General features: G+C 32.3%; 1 protein-coding gene across 1 annotated transcript; it reads left to right on the top strand.

Moving 5' to 3' along the window:
* Window positions 1-768: 768 nt before the first annotated feature.
* Window positions 769-14,551, top strand: LOC123294704 (P cell-type agglutination protein map4-like). The gene is made up of 2 exons (XM_044875824.1): window positions 769-1,350; window positions 13,778-14,551. The coding sequence occupies exons 1-2, from the start codon at window positions 769-771 to the stop codon at window positions 14,549-14,551; spliced, it is 1,356 nt and encodes a 451-aa protein (XP_044731759.1).
* Window positions 14,552-14,897: the final 346 nt, after the last annotated feature.

Below are 14,897 nucleotides of genomic sequence, written 5' to 3'. Positions count from 1 at the left end.
AATTTTTTCAAGTATACATTTTTCAATGTCTAATGTCTATGATAATTATACAATTATAAATTAAAAACCCTTTTCATTCCCCGGCACATACCCCTTACGGTTAAATTCAGCTTTTTTAATTATTTTTTCTAAGTTATATATGTTATGTTCTGCACAAAAAGACGCATCCGGTCTTGCAACTAATTTTTTTCTAAACAAAATGTAATTCAATTGGTCTATATGTGGCAAGATTACTTTAACCATTAAGCAGTCAAATACTTATTTTATTATTATTACTTATTTTATTTAAATCGCTTACTAAAGAAAATTTAACTTATTTTGAATATATTTTTTAAAAATGTGTTTGACGATGTAATATTATATTTGATTTATTTTAAAAATAGGTGTTTGTTATTGGTGTGGTTACTGCCATGATGTTTCAGCCACAATTGAAGACAGATCTATATACTTGGGGAAAAAATAGTTACAATGGAAATCAAAACACAAATCGTCACTATTATACTCTCAGAGCCAATGATATAAGATCGAAAAATCTAAATACTTGTACTACTTGTACTAATCGAAATGTAAAGTTCCAAACATTTCAGCCGTCAATTTCTTCTGAAGTTGGTAAATCCAGAGTTAAATTACTACAGATCAGCCCCCAGAACCAGCGTATTCACAATTATACCAACCACAAAAACGACTTGGACGAGGACGACTACAACTACTATTACTACCGTCACAATCAACATCACCTCCACCATTAACACAACCAGAAACGTCTCAATGACATCAATTCCACAACAAGGTCAGCCACAGCAGTTGGGGCAACTACAACGTCCATCCACGACCACCAAAATATCACAAGCGATCACTAACACAATGAACTCCATAATTACATCAACTGTTCAACCTTACCCAAACCAAATACCACGACCACCCATTATCAGAACATCCATCACGAATACACCAAATACTGTAACCATACCAACAATCACGACCACCACAACCAACACGACTTTAATCAGAACTTCCACCAACACCACCAGAATCATTGTAACCAACACCATTACCACACCAGTGTCCCAACCATCACAACCACTACCATTACAAGAACCCACAATCACTTCAACGAATCCAGCTACGACATTCACCACGATCAACACCAACGCAACCACAAGCATCATCACCACCGTCAGCACCATCATCATCACCACAATCACTGAGTCAAACATAATCACAGCAACTCCACTAGCGTTTTCAATTGATGTACGACAATCCGCGACATCTCTTAAAACAACAACCGTCATAAGTGATTTAAGCTCCATAATAGACACAACCACCAAAACCACTGTCCTAACCGAAACCGTTAATAAACTTGGATCCTGGTCCAATGCTACTTTTTATTCCGACACACAAATAGATAAGGTTATGACTAAGCTTATGACATATATATGGAATAGATTACGTGAGACAAAATAATTTATTTAGTACATAGAGTCTTGTCAATAAGTTCAAATTGGTGAAATATAGAGATAACGATCGTAAAAATACGTGTAATAGCTATAGCTTGTTGGATTCGGAATGATGTCTAGTTAAAGAGGAGGAAATTTTTAATTAAAAACTCTCACTCCCGGGAGTCTATCTCCATTATTTATCTCCATGTCAAAAGAGTTTAAAATATTTGTATACTTTGTTTATAATAATTTTTTTAAGTTACAAAAAATGCATGATGGAAAATATATTCCCAAAAAATTAAACCTCAGAAGAATTCCTATAATTTATGCCTTTAAAATTTTTTCCTTAAATCTGCAGTTTCGGCGTACGAGCGCCGCAAAACGATTAGATTAAGTGAAAGATTATATATTTTGATTCGAGTATTTAACATTCCATAACTGAAAAATTTGACGTTTTTTAAAAAAGTATATCATACACTTTTTAAACTAGTATAAAAAACCTTGAAAATGATTAAAATTTCAAGTCATTTTTACGAAAATTAACGGAGTTATAATGAAAAGAAAATTACTTGTACCCTTTTTTTACGTTTTATTCAGCACAAAAGCTGATGAATTTATCACGAGAACTAGAATTAATGCTTGACGCTTTCCAATTTACTTTATTGAGGTACTATTCGCTCACTTTGCGGAACTTGTACGTCAAAACTAATGAATTTATGAAAAAAAAATTTTGGCCATAAGTTGTAGGAAGTTATGAAAAGTTTTATTATGTATATATGGATATTTTCCTCGTAAAATGGCTCAGAAAGGAGATATAAAATTTTCGATGCAATTTTTCCAATATGGCGGCGCAAACGGCAAAGTAACGAGGTAGCAAAGTAGAAATTCGAAAATAACTCTTCAAAATCTATAAAATCATTCTTTTTCAAAACTCCCGGAAAACCAGGTAATCCATTTTTTTAATCAAATAATTAGAGTATTCGTTGTGTGCGTAGTCATGGTAGGGATAATAAAATCGATGCCAGCGCTTTAAGTGAAAAATTTTGGAGATAAAGTGGGCTGTTATGACTAATTTGCAATTATTTACATGTTAATGATATAGAAACTGTCAAATTAAAATGATTGAAAAACACTAATTAATTAAACTTAATGCATTAAAAATTGTGAAAATAAGAAATCAAATTGTACAAATATTATTTTTCAAATGTTAATTATCGTAATTATTTATTTAAATTTGTGAAACAAGAATATTAAATTTTAAATGTAAGTTTTCAATGCAATCCACACAATTATATATGCATCCATTAATTCTATAATTAAAGTAGTGTATCGTTGTCATGGAAACGAAATTCACGCTCGGAGCGAATAACTTAAAAAAATTATATATTATTATAAAGTATAAAAATTTTTTAAACTCATCATTTTCTTTACTTTAGAAGAAAGACGAAAATTCGATAAAGTTTTGTAAATTAACACACTTGTTGAAAGATTAACTTTATTTATTAACTAATATAAATTTCCAACGGTAATAAATTCATTAAAGTGTCCAGACACATACATTATAATTTTTACAAATTTTTAAATTAATATTGAATACCTAAAAAAAATTTTTAGTTTGCCATAAGCATTTTTGATGCGATTACCCAATCTAAAAATGGCGGAAAAAGATCTATTTTCAGTATCAAATTAAAATTATAAATAGTGGTAGAGTTCCGGGAGTGGGATTTTTTTACCGGAAATTTCATTTCTTAAGACATTTTTTCTTTAAATTTCTTAAATACTAATATTTTACGAAATGTGACATTGTGTTTTTTCGAAAATTTACTAAAAATTACTAAATTTATAAAAAAAATTTAAATTGATTTTTTATGTAATTTTACAATTGAAAATCGTTTTTCTAAACTATAAATTCAAACGACAGTGACGTCAACTCACCGCTTTAGCATCAAGATGATAAATGGTTTGTCTATTTAAAAGTAATTTTCTATAGAAACCAACTGCAAAATGTAAATTAGTGTGATTCAGATTGGCTCACAGCCTCCACGGTTGTATATTCGTCGCCACCGGTTTTTTTATTCAAAATTTTTTTTCTACTATCAGTTGTTAAAAGAACTATAAATAGATCTAGTGCCTAAAAGGTTGATTTGAACGGTAATCTACCCATTGGTGATGATCTTTATATGCTTAAACTAAGTATATGAATTGCCTTAATGTAATGATTATGTAACATAAAGCTAAATTTTAAATCTAGCACATTTTGTCTGTTTCGTCTATTCACAATGACTGTTAAAACCTAAATCTTAAATCTAGCATGTTTTGTCTGTTTAGTCTGTTCACAATGACTGTTAAATAAATCTAAATCTTAAATCTAGCACGTTTTGTCTTTTAAGTCTGTTCACACTGTCACCCTTGTGCAAAAGTTTGACCACTTCAGAGTTTGAATGCTGCTCAATGCGTGCCAGGTATCTATCACTGAAACGCACAATTTCTTCACGCACTGTGGTCACTTCGAGACTTCGGTGAATATCGTCATTACGCACATATCATGGAGAATCACTACTTGTTCGCAACACTTTTGATTGAAATCTTTGCACTTTATTGTTCAATGATAGTTTAGAATTTTGACCCAAGAGCCAGTATAAATTAGAAAATTTAGCTGTTTTCTTTTCAACCAGATGTGTTTACGCCAAGTAAGTCTTCTATCAAGGTGTATACCCAAATATTTGACTTCATTTGACTGTGGAAAACTGACACCGTTCATTATAACAGCTGGACACGTTTCGTTTCTCAAAGAGAACGTTACTTGAACGGATTTCATCACCTTAACTTGAATACGTCACTTATTCAACCAATGTTGTATTTTATCGATACTTGTCTGCAGTTTTTGAGAAGCTGATTTTGGATCTACATCAATAAGTTAAATAAACAGTTGGGCCCAGAACACTGGTGTGCTCTGTGGCACACCAGTTTGGATAGGAAACAGATCAGAAAGTTCTTCTTGAATTTTGACTTGGAAGCATCTGTCTTCTAAGTATGATTTTAAAACACAAAAAAAAGAACTTGGAGTTTGATGTTTTAATTTGTACAACAGATATGGATTCCATACTTTATCAAAGGCCTAAGTGGCCGAGCGGTCTAAGGCATTAGTTATAGGCCGTTAGTTTACTTAGACTTAGGTTGCGGGTTCGAATCCAGGCAGCGGCAGTGTGAACAATTATAATTAATGGGAGTGCAGAATTGATCACATTGTCGTCGCTTGGATAAGAACGTAGTAACCGACTCCACCCACATCAAAAATTTAATTGTAAATATAATTTGTAATTAAATAAATAAAGATTCACAAATAATGATGTGGGTGGCCTCTGTTATAGGCGTATATGTCAGAGAAACGGAGGTTAAACCCCATTATTCATTATTACTTTATCAAAGGCTTTGCTGACGTCCAGGAATGCTGCTATAAATTTTTTTTTCTTCAAAACTTTTCGTAATTTTATTTACTATACGGTGCACTGGTTCTATGGTGGAATGTTTCTCACGGAATCCAAGCTGATGGTCAGGTATGATTTATTACTCGTTCAATATTACTTTTAGCTTATTTAAAACTAATTTTTCGAACAGCTTAGACAATGTTGGCAATAAACTGATAAGTCGGTATGATTTAACTTCGTTGACCGGTTTTCCAGGTTAAGGAATTATTATAATTTGCGATATCCATTAAAGACACGGAAAATAGCCCAGTCTTAAGATAGCGTTGAAAATATACTGAATGAAGATCATTCCGTTTTTTAAAATCTTTGTTGTTATAAGATCGAATCATGGCGTTTTTTACGATTTAGTGTTTCATTTCCCGTACTTATTTCATTTAAAGAGAAAGATTCGATGAGTGGAGACAACTGCTTAAAAACCGTAAAATTTCTTCGTCTGGTGCGTCTGGTGAATTAAAAAAAAACTTCCTTCAAGTCCTGTGCAAATAAATCAGCCTTTTTTTACAACTTCTTGCCCAGTATCCATCTGGTTTGCGTAGAGGTGGCATATGTTGTTGCGGTTGCTTGCAACGTTTTGTAGCTTTCCATAATGAATAATCTGAATCTTCAGTGGGAGATCAGTTTTCAAGATAATCTTGAATGTAATTTTGTTTAAAATTTTCCAGCAAACGTTTTAAACGTTTATCAAAGAAACTATTAATAATCATATTATTTATTAATGGGAATTATCGTAATTCCTGTTTTTTCTTCGGAGGGATCCCGCAAATTTTTTACGCAGCACAATCTTAATTGGATTGATAATCGTTTTCTATTATTCTAATAAGACAATAATTTTGATGAATATTTAATGAAATCATTTTTCTGTCTGTTGTTATTCAATTGCCTTTTTCTTAGATTAACAAAATAATGGATACTAATCAAAATTTCTCGCACTGCGGAATTTGGAACCGCAATAACTTATTTGAAAAGTTTTACTTTCTAGTTTTAGAATCCATTGTTATATGAAAAATAACAATGGATTCTAAAACTGAAAATAACCTGATTTTTCATCTGACCGCCATATTATAAAAAGGCATTACCAAAAATATTATTAGAAACTTTGTCTGTTTTGGAATCTATTGCTGAGAAATTTTTATCACGTCCTGCCGCGTTGTACTGTGGGTTGAAATGGTGAGAAATGTAAAAGTGTTCAAACATTTTAAGAATTATTTTGGAATTATTATTTAAGAACGAATTGGTTAAAAATATTTGAAATGTTGTTTATTTTTATGGAAAATGAGCTATAACAAGTGAAAAAAACAATTGACTTTGTTAATTGTTGAAATACCTGTAGAGACAGAGTTGATTTGATCAGTGTTTGCATTATTTTTCATAATAGATAAGTATAAAATACTAAATTTACATCAATAGAGAAGCTAATAAATTTTATGAAATAAATCCAAAGTATGTTAATACGATTATACATTTAAGTAAATAATAATTTTAAAAATAGACTGCAGAACAAATAAGGTTATGTTTAATAGAAATTAAAATTTTTTATCTAACAAAAAGCGCACACGAGGCGATTTTCAGCTGTAGAACACATCCGTTAAATTGGTTCTATAGCAGGATAAAATGAAGCATTATGTAAGGGCATAACGCTTATATGAGTATTATTTTATGGAGCAAGAACCGCACTATTTAGGCATCTGAAATAACGCAAAGCGGTAAGAGGGGCCCGACGCCCCTTTTTCGCCTATAGGACGCGAAGCGTTATAGGAATATAACGCGAATCGTTATTGAATAGCTCCCTCGACGCGCTTTTTTTGCTTTAATATTATTCTTGGATCTATTATGACTTATCATTTTTCTTAGATAATACAACTAACGCGAAGCGGCGTTTTTGATAGCGCGCTATCTTACAGACCAATAAGCAATATTTAATGGTGAAAAGGGCGAGCTATTCATCTGATATTACGCGAAGCGTTATTTAAAAACGCTGTCCTTTGCCTTTTTGCCTGTAGGACACATATGGTGTGTGGGCGTCATGCAAGGATAATAAAAAGCAAAGTGTTATTGAAAAGCGCGCTGAGTGCACTTTTTCAGCATTACTTTGTCATTATTCTTAGATCTATCCATTATTCTTGATAGCAAGTAATTGGCACGAAAAACTCCCTATTAAGGTATATAGTAAAACGCAAATTGTGCCTGTAGAACCCATTCCGTTTGTGAACGTCATGCATGGAAAATATAACACGAAGTGTTATTGATAAGCTCGCTTTTTCCAGAATATTTACATTGTTGGATCCATCAATATTTATCATTATTATTGGATTTATCCATTATTTGTGGATAGTTAATTAAGTTTTATGTAAGGGCCTTGTTTTATGTGTTTTTAAGTGTTTACGAACCATTGAACATTCTTTTATGCCTCAAAAAACGCGCTATTTGGCACGGAGCATAAAGCACGAAGCGTTATTGATTTGTGACCATCATGCTTGGATATTATACCGCGAAGCGTTATTGAAAGCGCGCTCCACGCGTTTTTTGCCTTATTTTCATTGTAGGATCTATCAATATTTATTACTATTCTTGGATGTATCCATTATCTCCGGATAAGTTCACGGCGCTATTTATGATAAGCGCGGTGTGTCGTTTCGCCTTTAGAACACATAAGGTTTGTGAACGTCATGTTTGGATAATAAAACGCGAAGCTTTTTCTGCATTTTTTCATTCTTGAATCTATCAGTATCTATCAATATTTATCATTTATTTTGGATCTATTCATTATTTGTGGACAGTTAGTAACGACAAGTGGTGTGTAAGGGCGCGCGAAGCACGACTTTTACGAATCATTGAACATTCTTTATGACGCAAAAAACCGCTATTTAGGTACATGATAAGGCACGAAGGCTTATTGAAGGCGTGGTGCTCGTTTCGCCTGTAGAAAACATTGAATTTGTGAGCATCATGCTCGAATAATATAACGCGAAGCGTTTCTGAAAAGCGCGCTCGCCGCGTGTTTTTGCATTGTTTTCATACTTGTATCTATCAATATTTATCATTATTCTGGGATCTATTATTTTAAGGCGCTATTTAGGTATGTGATATAAATTTAGGTATCTGATATAACGCGTAATAGGGTTTGTGAGCGTCATGCTTGGTTAATTAAACGCGAAGCGATTATGAAAAGCACGCTCGGCTCGCTTTTTCTGCATTATTTTCATTCTTGAATCTGTCAATAGTTATTATTATTTTTTATCTATCCATTACTTGTGGATGGTAAATAACGTGAAGAGTTACGCCAGGGCGAAATTTAGGTATATGATATAACGCTGATTTGGATAATAAGACGCGAAGCGTTATTGGTATCTATTTATTATCGTTATTGGTATCAGTTATAACACTGATTTGGATAATACAACGCGAAGCGTTATTGGAAAGAGCGCAACGCGCGGTTTTTCTCCATTATTTTCATTCTTGAATCTATCAATATTCATCATTATTTTTGTATCTATCCATTATTCTAGAATAATAAATAATGGTAATCAATATGTAAGGGCGTGCGAAGCGTGCTATTTTACGAAGCATTGAGCATTATCTTGTGACACAAAAGAAGAGAGCCGTGCGTCTTTTTATCTGTGCAACACATTTGATTTGTGAACAAAATACTTGGATAATATAACGCCAAGCGTTATTGAAAAAGCGCTTTTTCTGTATTATTTGTATTGTTGGATCTATCAATATTTATCATCATTCGTGGATCTATCCATAATTCTTTGATAATAAATATCGCGAAACGTTATTTTAGGATAATATTTAGGTAGCTGTTATAACGCGCAGTGTTAGTGATCAGCGCAACGCGCCTTGACAACTGTAGGACTGTAGCATTGAGTGATTTTATGAACACTTATAGCAAATTTTTGTTTGCAACGTCAATGTTGATTAAACGTTATAAACTTGGGCCTAAAGTTTGTATACCTTGATATATATTTCATTTATACTAGGTATAAAATTCCCCTCCCAAAATTTACCCCTCTTCAAAAGTTTTCCCCCTTTCAAACCCTCCTCCGCTTCAATTATCCAAATTAATCACCCTCACCCCCCAAAATTCACTCTCCCCAAATCTACTCCGTTACAATGTTCTTCCAAAAAAATTCTACTTCCCTAAAAATGACTCCTTCCCCATAAAACCCCCCTTAAAAATTCACCTACCAAATAACTTCGCCGCAATTAAAAAAAGAATTTTTTCAACCCCTGAAAAATTATCCACTCCCCTACACACAAACCCTTCTTAAAATTCACCCACCAAGTCTACTCCGCCCCATTGTTCTTCCAAAAAAAGTTTTTATCCCCCTAAATATTACCCACGAAACCGCCCCTCAAAAGTCACCCCCACATCTGCTCTAACACAAAACAAACAAAACATTTATCCCCCTTAAAATTAGCACCTCCCCAACCCCCCCCCCCCTCAAAATTCACCTAAAATTTTTGTGCTATCTCTAACTGTTTACCTGATGCGCCCTAAGGAACCAAGATCCAATTGACCTATGTTGCTCATTTACGAAATCGACCTCACTAGTTACGTCCTTTGCACGCTATAAAAATGTCAACTTCGCTTTTGAGTTATCGTGGTGACAGACGAAAGACGACAGACAGACAGGCAGACAGACGGACAGATGAAAGATGACAGACAGACAGGCAGACAGACGGACGGACAACTGGAAATGGACTAATGTAGTGATTTTATAAACATATTTTATAAACACCTATAGCAAAATTTTTTTTGGTAGCGTCCAAATTTTTAAGCGTTACAAACTGGGAACTAAACTTAGTTAACCTTAATATATACTTCATATATATATACAGGGTATAAAAAGTTCCTGTACGAGCTTTTGGTTTTTATCAAGTTTTCATGAAAACGTACATAAATTTTTACTTATTATTTATTTTGCTTGTGTATTTTTACTGCTTGTATCAAAAATATGGAAAAATTATGTTATATGATATGGTTTAAAAACAAAAAGTAGTAATGTGATAAAAGTTTTCACCAAATAATTTGCCACGGCTTAAAACAAGGTAGTTTAAGATAGAATGATAAGAATAGTTTTAAATGCTATAATGTGTAGTGTAATTAAGATTTTTTTCGTCCTAATTAACTGGTAGCGACTAGGTGGAAATGTGAGTTTGGAGTGTAAGTAAGTAGGTTGAAAAAGTTTTTTGCGATTTAGGACAAAAAATGACCTCCTAGAGGAAAATTTTCAGCAGGAAAGTTCTTCATAACACTAAATTGGAAAACATTTGTACGGGACTTTTTTCAACATAAATTCCATGAGAAAATGCGAAAAACTGCTTTTTTCTTCTTTTTTTTCCCGGCCCAAAAAAATGTATTTTTCGTGAACCTTCGTGAAAGTGTTCTTTTTTTTATGAAACCGAAAAAGAATTTTTTATTTGATATTTTTCAAATTTTCCGTTGAACTTGCTCATTTTTCAACGAGAAACTCTCTTGAGGTTTCTTTTCGATTTGACCGTTGAAATCCCTATTTTAAAATGGTCTGTCTATGTATATGACTTACTTTTCTTTCAACCGCTTAAAATCCTGAAAAACGGAAAAAAGCGATTTTTCGTCTATAAACACGATTACTCAAAAACGAAAAGAGATATCAAGCTATCATTTTTATAGCGTGCTCAAGACGTAAAAAGTGAGTTAAACTTCGTAACAAAGGTCAACTGGGTCTTAGATTCGTAGGACCCATCTTGAAAACCGTTAGAGATACAACAGAAGTTTAAATATAAAAAGCGTTCCTGACTTGAAAAAAGTTTCAAGTCGTTTGCACGAAAATTAACGGAAGTAGTAATGAAAAGAGTTTCTCGTACCTTTTTTTATGTTTTATTCAGCACAAAAACTGATGAATTTACAATGGGAACTAAGACTATTGCTTGCTGCTTTCTAATTTACTTTGTTAAATGACAACATGCTCAAAAAGTACAAGCCGATTCAGATTTATAGTTTTCGAAATATTGCAATTTGAATGAAAAAAAAAAAAAAAAAAAACTTTCAAAAAAATAAAAAAAAAGTCTTTATTGTTAAAAACTTTGAAAATAATAAGTTAAAAAAAGTTTAGCTCTTTTGCCGCAAAATATTTTATCTATCAGACTTTTTTTTGTAACTTTTTTGTAATTATTTTTCGTGGTATTTAACGGTAAAAATCAGTTTTTTTTTTTTTAATTTTTTTCCTTTTAAATTTCAATATTTAAATAAATATATATTCTAAACGGCTTTAACTTCTTGAGCATGTTATGATTACCTTTATTAAGTAAATTGGAAAGTGGCAAGCATTACTTTAAGTTCCTGTGATAAATTCATCGGTTTTTATGCTGAATAAAACATAATAAAAAGGTACGTTTTCGTTCAAAATACTTGAAACTTTTTCTCATTTTGAACGTTTTCTATAGAATTTTAAAACTTCCATATTTAATTTCAATTGCCAATAACTCCGAAAGTATTGACTTTTCGAAATATACTAAACTGACATTTTTTACTAACATTTCATCGCTTTATCGATTCCTGTTGCCGTTTTCAACATATATTTTCAACCCCTAGAAGAGTTGGTCGACACTCCTAGGAAAAAGGACCACTCGACACCATATAACTTTTGTTCTAGAGGGTGAACAAAAGCTCAATCCCAAATTTTCATCGAAATTGGTGCTATAGGTCAAAATTTCGAAATTTCGCCTTTTTTTCTCTTCGTTTATTGGAGTACTTTTTATCATACCTTAAAAGTGGCACTCCCATCTCTAATATTGAAGATTTCAGACTCATTTTGATTTAAGTTAGTCAGTCCTGTTTACCACTTGGGTCCATTATTATTATTATTTTTGTTTGTAGTGACTCAGTGTGTTGAAAAAACCGTATAGTAATTGACATTATATAGTAATTGAATTATATTTAGTTTAAGTAGCCCAATTATCATCGATTGTTTTCATTTCGTAAATTATTTGCAAATCATTAGCTATAAGTATTCAGAAAATACATATAAAAGTGCGCATACATATAAAATATTTACATATAAAAGTAAAAAATAAAAATGATGATGTTTACTTTGGTGAATATGGATTTTTTTTTTTTTAATTTGTTGCTTAAAGAGATTTTTATTTACTATAACCTGGTATCTTAATATTATTAAATAAAATTGCATTGTGTATTCAAAATGCTAATTTATAGTTTAGTTTGATTTTTATAGTAGGCTTTGAGCAGTTAAAAACTGCATTGGTGCAACGATGAAATTCTTTCAATCTTCATATTTTTCTTAAATCTTTAAAGAAAACATCGGGCTAGAAATATTTTTTTTTAAGTTCAGTTTGGAAATGTCATAATTTTGACACTCTTTTTAGATACAAACTGTTGTGTTGTCACATTTAATTCAAATTGTTTTACAAAAAATATTGTAAGAGATAGTGGGGTAAAAACGGACATCGGGTAATTACGGACATCAGTTTCTATAAAGATTGTATAGGTCATCTAAGGGTTACATTTGTGAATTATGTTATAAGAAGTAACTGTCCGCAATTGCCCCAATTGATATCCGTATTTATTAGGATCTAATACTTGCTGTTTATTAACTGAAAATTTATTATGTTGATTTTGTAAAGTAATAACCAAATTTGAATAATAATTAAAAGAGAACTGATTAGTATTCACACACTGAATTTTATTGTAGATTTCCCTTAGGTGCCCGCAATTTCCCCCTTCTCGTCTATATAAACGCGATGCAAAGCATCGTGTTTTTTGCACACTATTTATTGCATCGCGAGCATAGTAAAACTTCATATCATATCATTCTATAACTAGTTGTATAAATAGCTATTAGATACTAAGAAATCACCGTAATAATTGAAGGATTAGTCAGTTTTTACCTCCGATTTTTGAAAAAATGTATGAAAAATGTTTTGAGCAAAAGTTATAGCTTTTTTTCATGATTAGCTTTTTTTTAATTTTGTTTCAACCCTACCATTTCGGTAATGAAATTTTAGGATCTAAGTTTTGGCGTGATGTGTATTGCTTCTCTATAATCACATTAATTCTTCATTTAAGGGGTAACGATATCTCTCTTCATATGGGCGCGGCCATGTTTTTTTTCCGATTGCTGACATCTGGCGTCGAGAAGAAAAATATTCGATGGTTATGAGTCCGTCTACCATCCATGATTAGTATTAATTGCTTTAATTCCATGTGGTATATGAGCTGCCATCGGTAGGCTGGCTTGTCGCCAACAATATTCAACACTGTCATTGAATTAATAGTGTGTATACAAGAACCTTAAATTTATAAATTTTAGGCCGTGTTTTTATCGAAGTTTCTATAGAATTTTCGAGAAATTTTTAGTACAAAAATGCTTATTCATATTACAAATTGTATTTCGAAGGGCTAAAGAATTTGGTTTTCACATTTTATGCACACGAATTTAAAATATTAACAAAAAATAATAACCTCACATCGGTCGATACATAGATTTGTAATTTTTTTGATTAAAATTTACAAAATTTAAGGCTTTAGCTCTTTGTAACATTATTTTGAACATGCATGTAAATTTTCAGGTCATTTTATTGAGGGCAACATAGAAAATACTTTGTTTCAAAAAATTTCGATAATCACATATGGCCCCTTAAGCTGAACAATATATCAAACCATAAATGAAAATACTTTTTGATTTTTTTAACGTTAGATAATAATTATTGACACATAAACATCGAAAAATTTATTATTTTGATACAAATAATCAAAATTCAAGAAACACTAACTTGCTTACTTGCCTTAAAATTTAAAATTTTCAAAAATTATCACTAATTTCAAGTAATTTATGATTTATTTAGGTTGCAGCTGCGTTTTTTACTGTAAATATAAATCCGGCTGTTTCACAGATAATTATTTCTGCCTCGATAACAACTAGAAACAATGGAATTAAAAGCTGGAGCACGCATATTGATAATCCGCTGAACACCACAAGGAAAACGTCACAGCAAAATCGTTCACATGATAGTGTTTCCCCATCACTAGTCACATCCAAATTACAAAAAAATCTTAAATACAAAGGTACTGTTAAAATATCACAATCACAGGTTTCGCCGCAACATCAAGAATCCATGCTACGCCCAACGATTTGGTCTATGAAATCAGATATTACAGCACAATCTTCATTACCTCCGATAGGTTGGGGTCCAGGTAAAATACCACCAATACCAGCAATACCATATGTACCAAAAGGCTTCGGCGGTGGTTTAATACCACCAATTCCGCAACCTCCATTGCCTCCTCAGTTGGCTCAGGCTAAATTGCTTAGTAGACAATCACCAGCAGCAAATCCTGTTCAACTACCACAAATACCGCAAATTTCACAAATTCCACTAGGTTTGGGTGTCGGTATTGATGAATTTATACCAATACCCCAACCTCCATTACCGCAAGCCCTAATGGGAGGCTCTAATAGTCTCCAGAAGCAGTCCCCAGGAGGTGAAGGTCCGTATCAAATATCACAAATACCACAAGTTCCAATAGGCTTGGGTTTTGGTATGGACGGTTTAATACCACCAATACCTCAACCACCAATACCTCCTGCGATAATACGTTCAAATAAATCTAGCACATAGTCTCTCATAGGTGCAAGTCTTATTCAAATACCACCCATACCACCACTTCCAACAGGCATGGGCTCTGGTATTGGAGTGGGTGGTTTAATATCACCGATACCACAACCACCAATACATCTACTCTTGTTAGGTTCCAATGGTCTTAATAGACAACCTTCAATGAACGGGTTCAATTTATTTTTTATTTTCTGAAAAGTAAAATAGTAGTGGAAATTAAGGAAAAAGCTAAATTTTCTACCATCGTTAATACAGTTTAATCATTTAACATCTCAAAAATGGTTTATATAAACTTTTGAACCGTAAACCGTTCTTTTTGTATATTATTTAAAATCAGACACATTTGGCA

This window comes from Chrysoperla carnea, chromosome 3, assembly GCF_905475395.1.
Source record: "Chrysoperla carnea chromosome 3, inChrCarn1.1, whole genome shotgun sequence".
In the NCBI taxonomy this organism is placed as follows: Eukaryota; Metazoa; Arthropoda; class Insecta; order Neuroptera; family Chrysopidae; genus Chrysoperla; species Chrysoperla carnea.
Note: the sequence above shows the minus strand (reverse complement) of the source record. Positions and strands in the feature narration are given on the sequence as shown.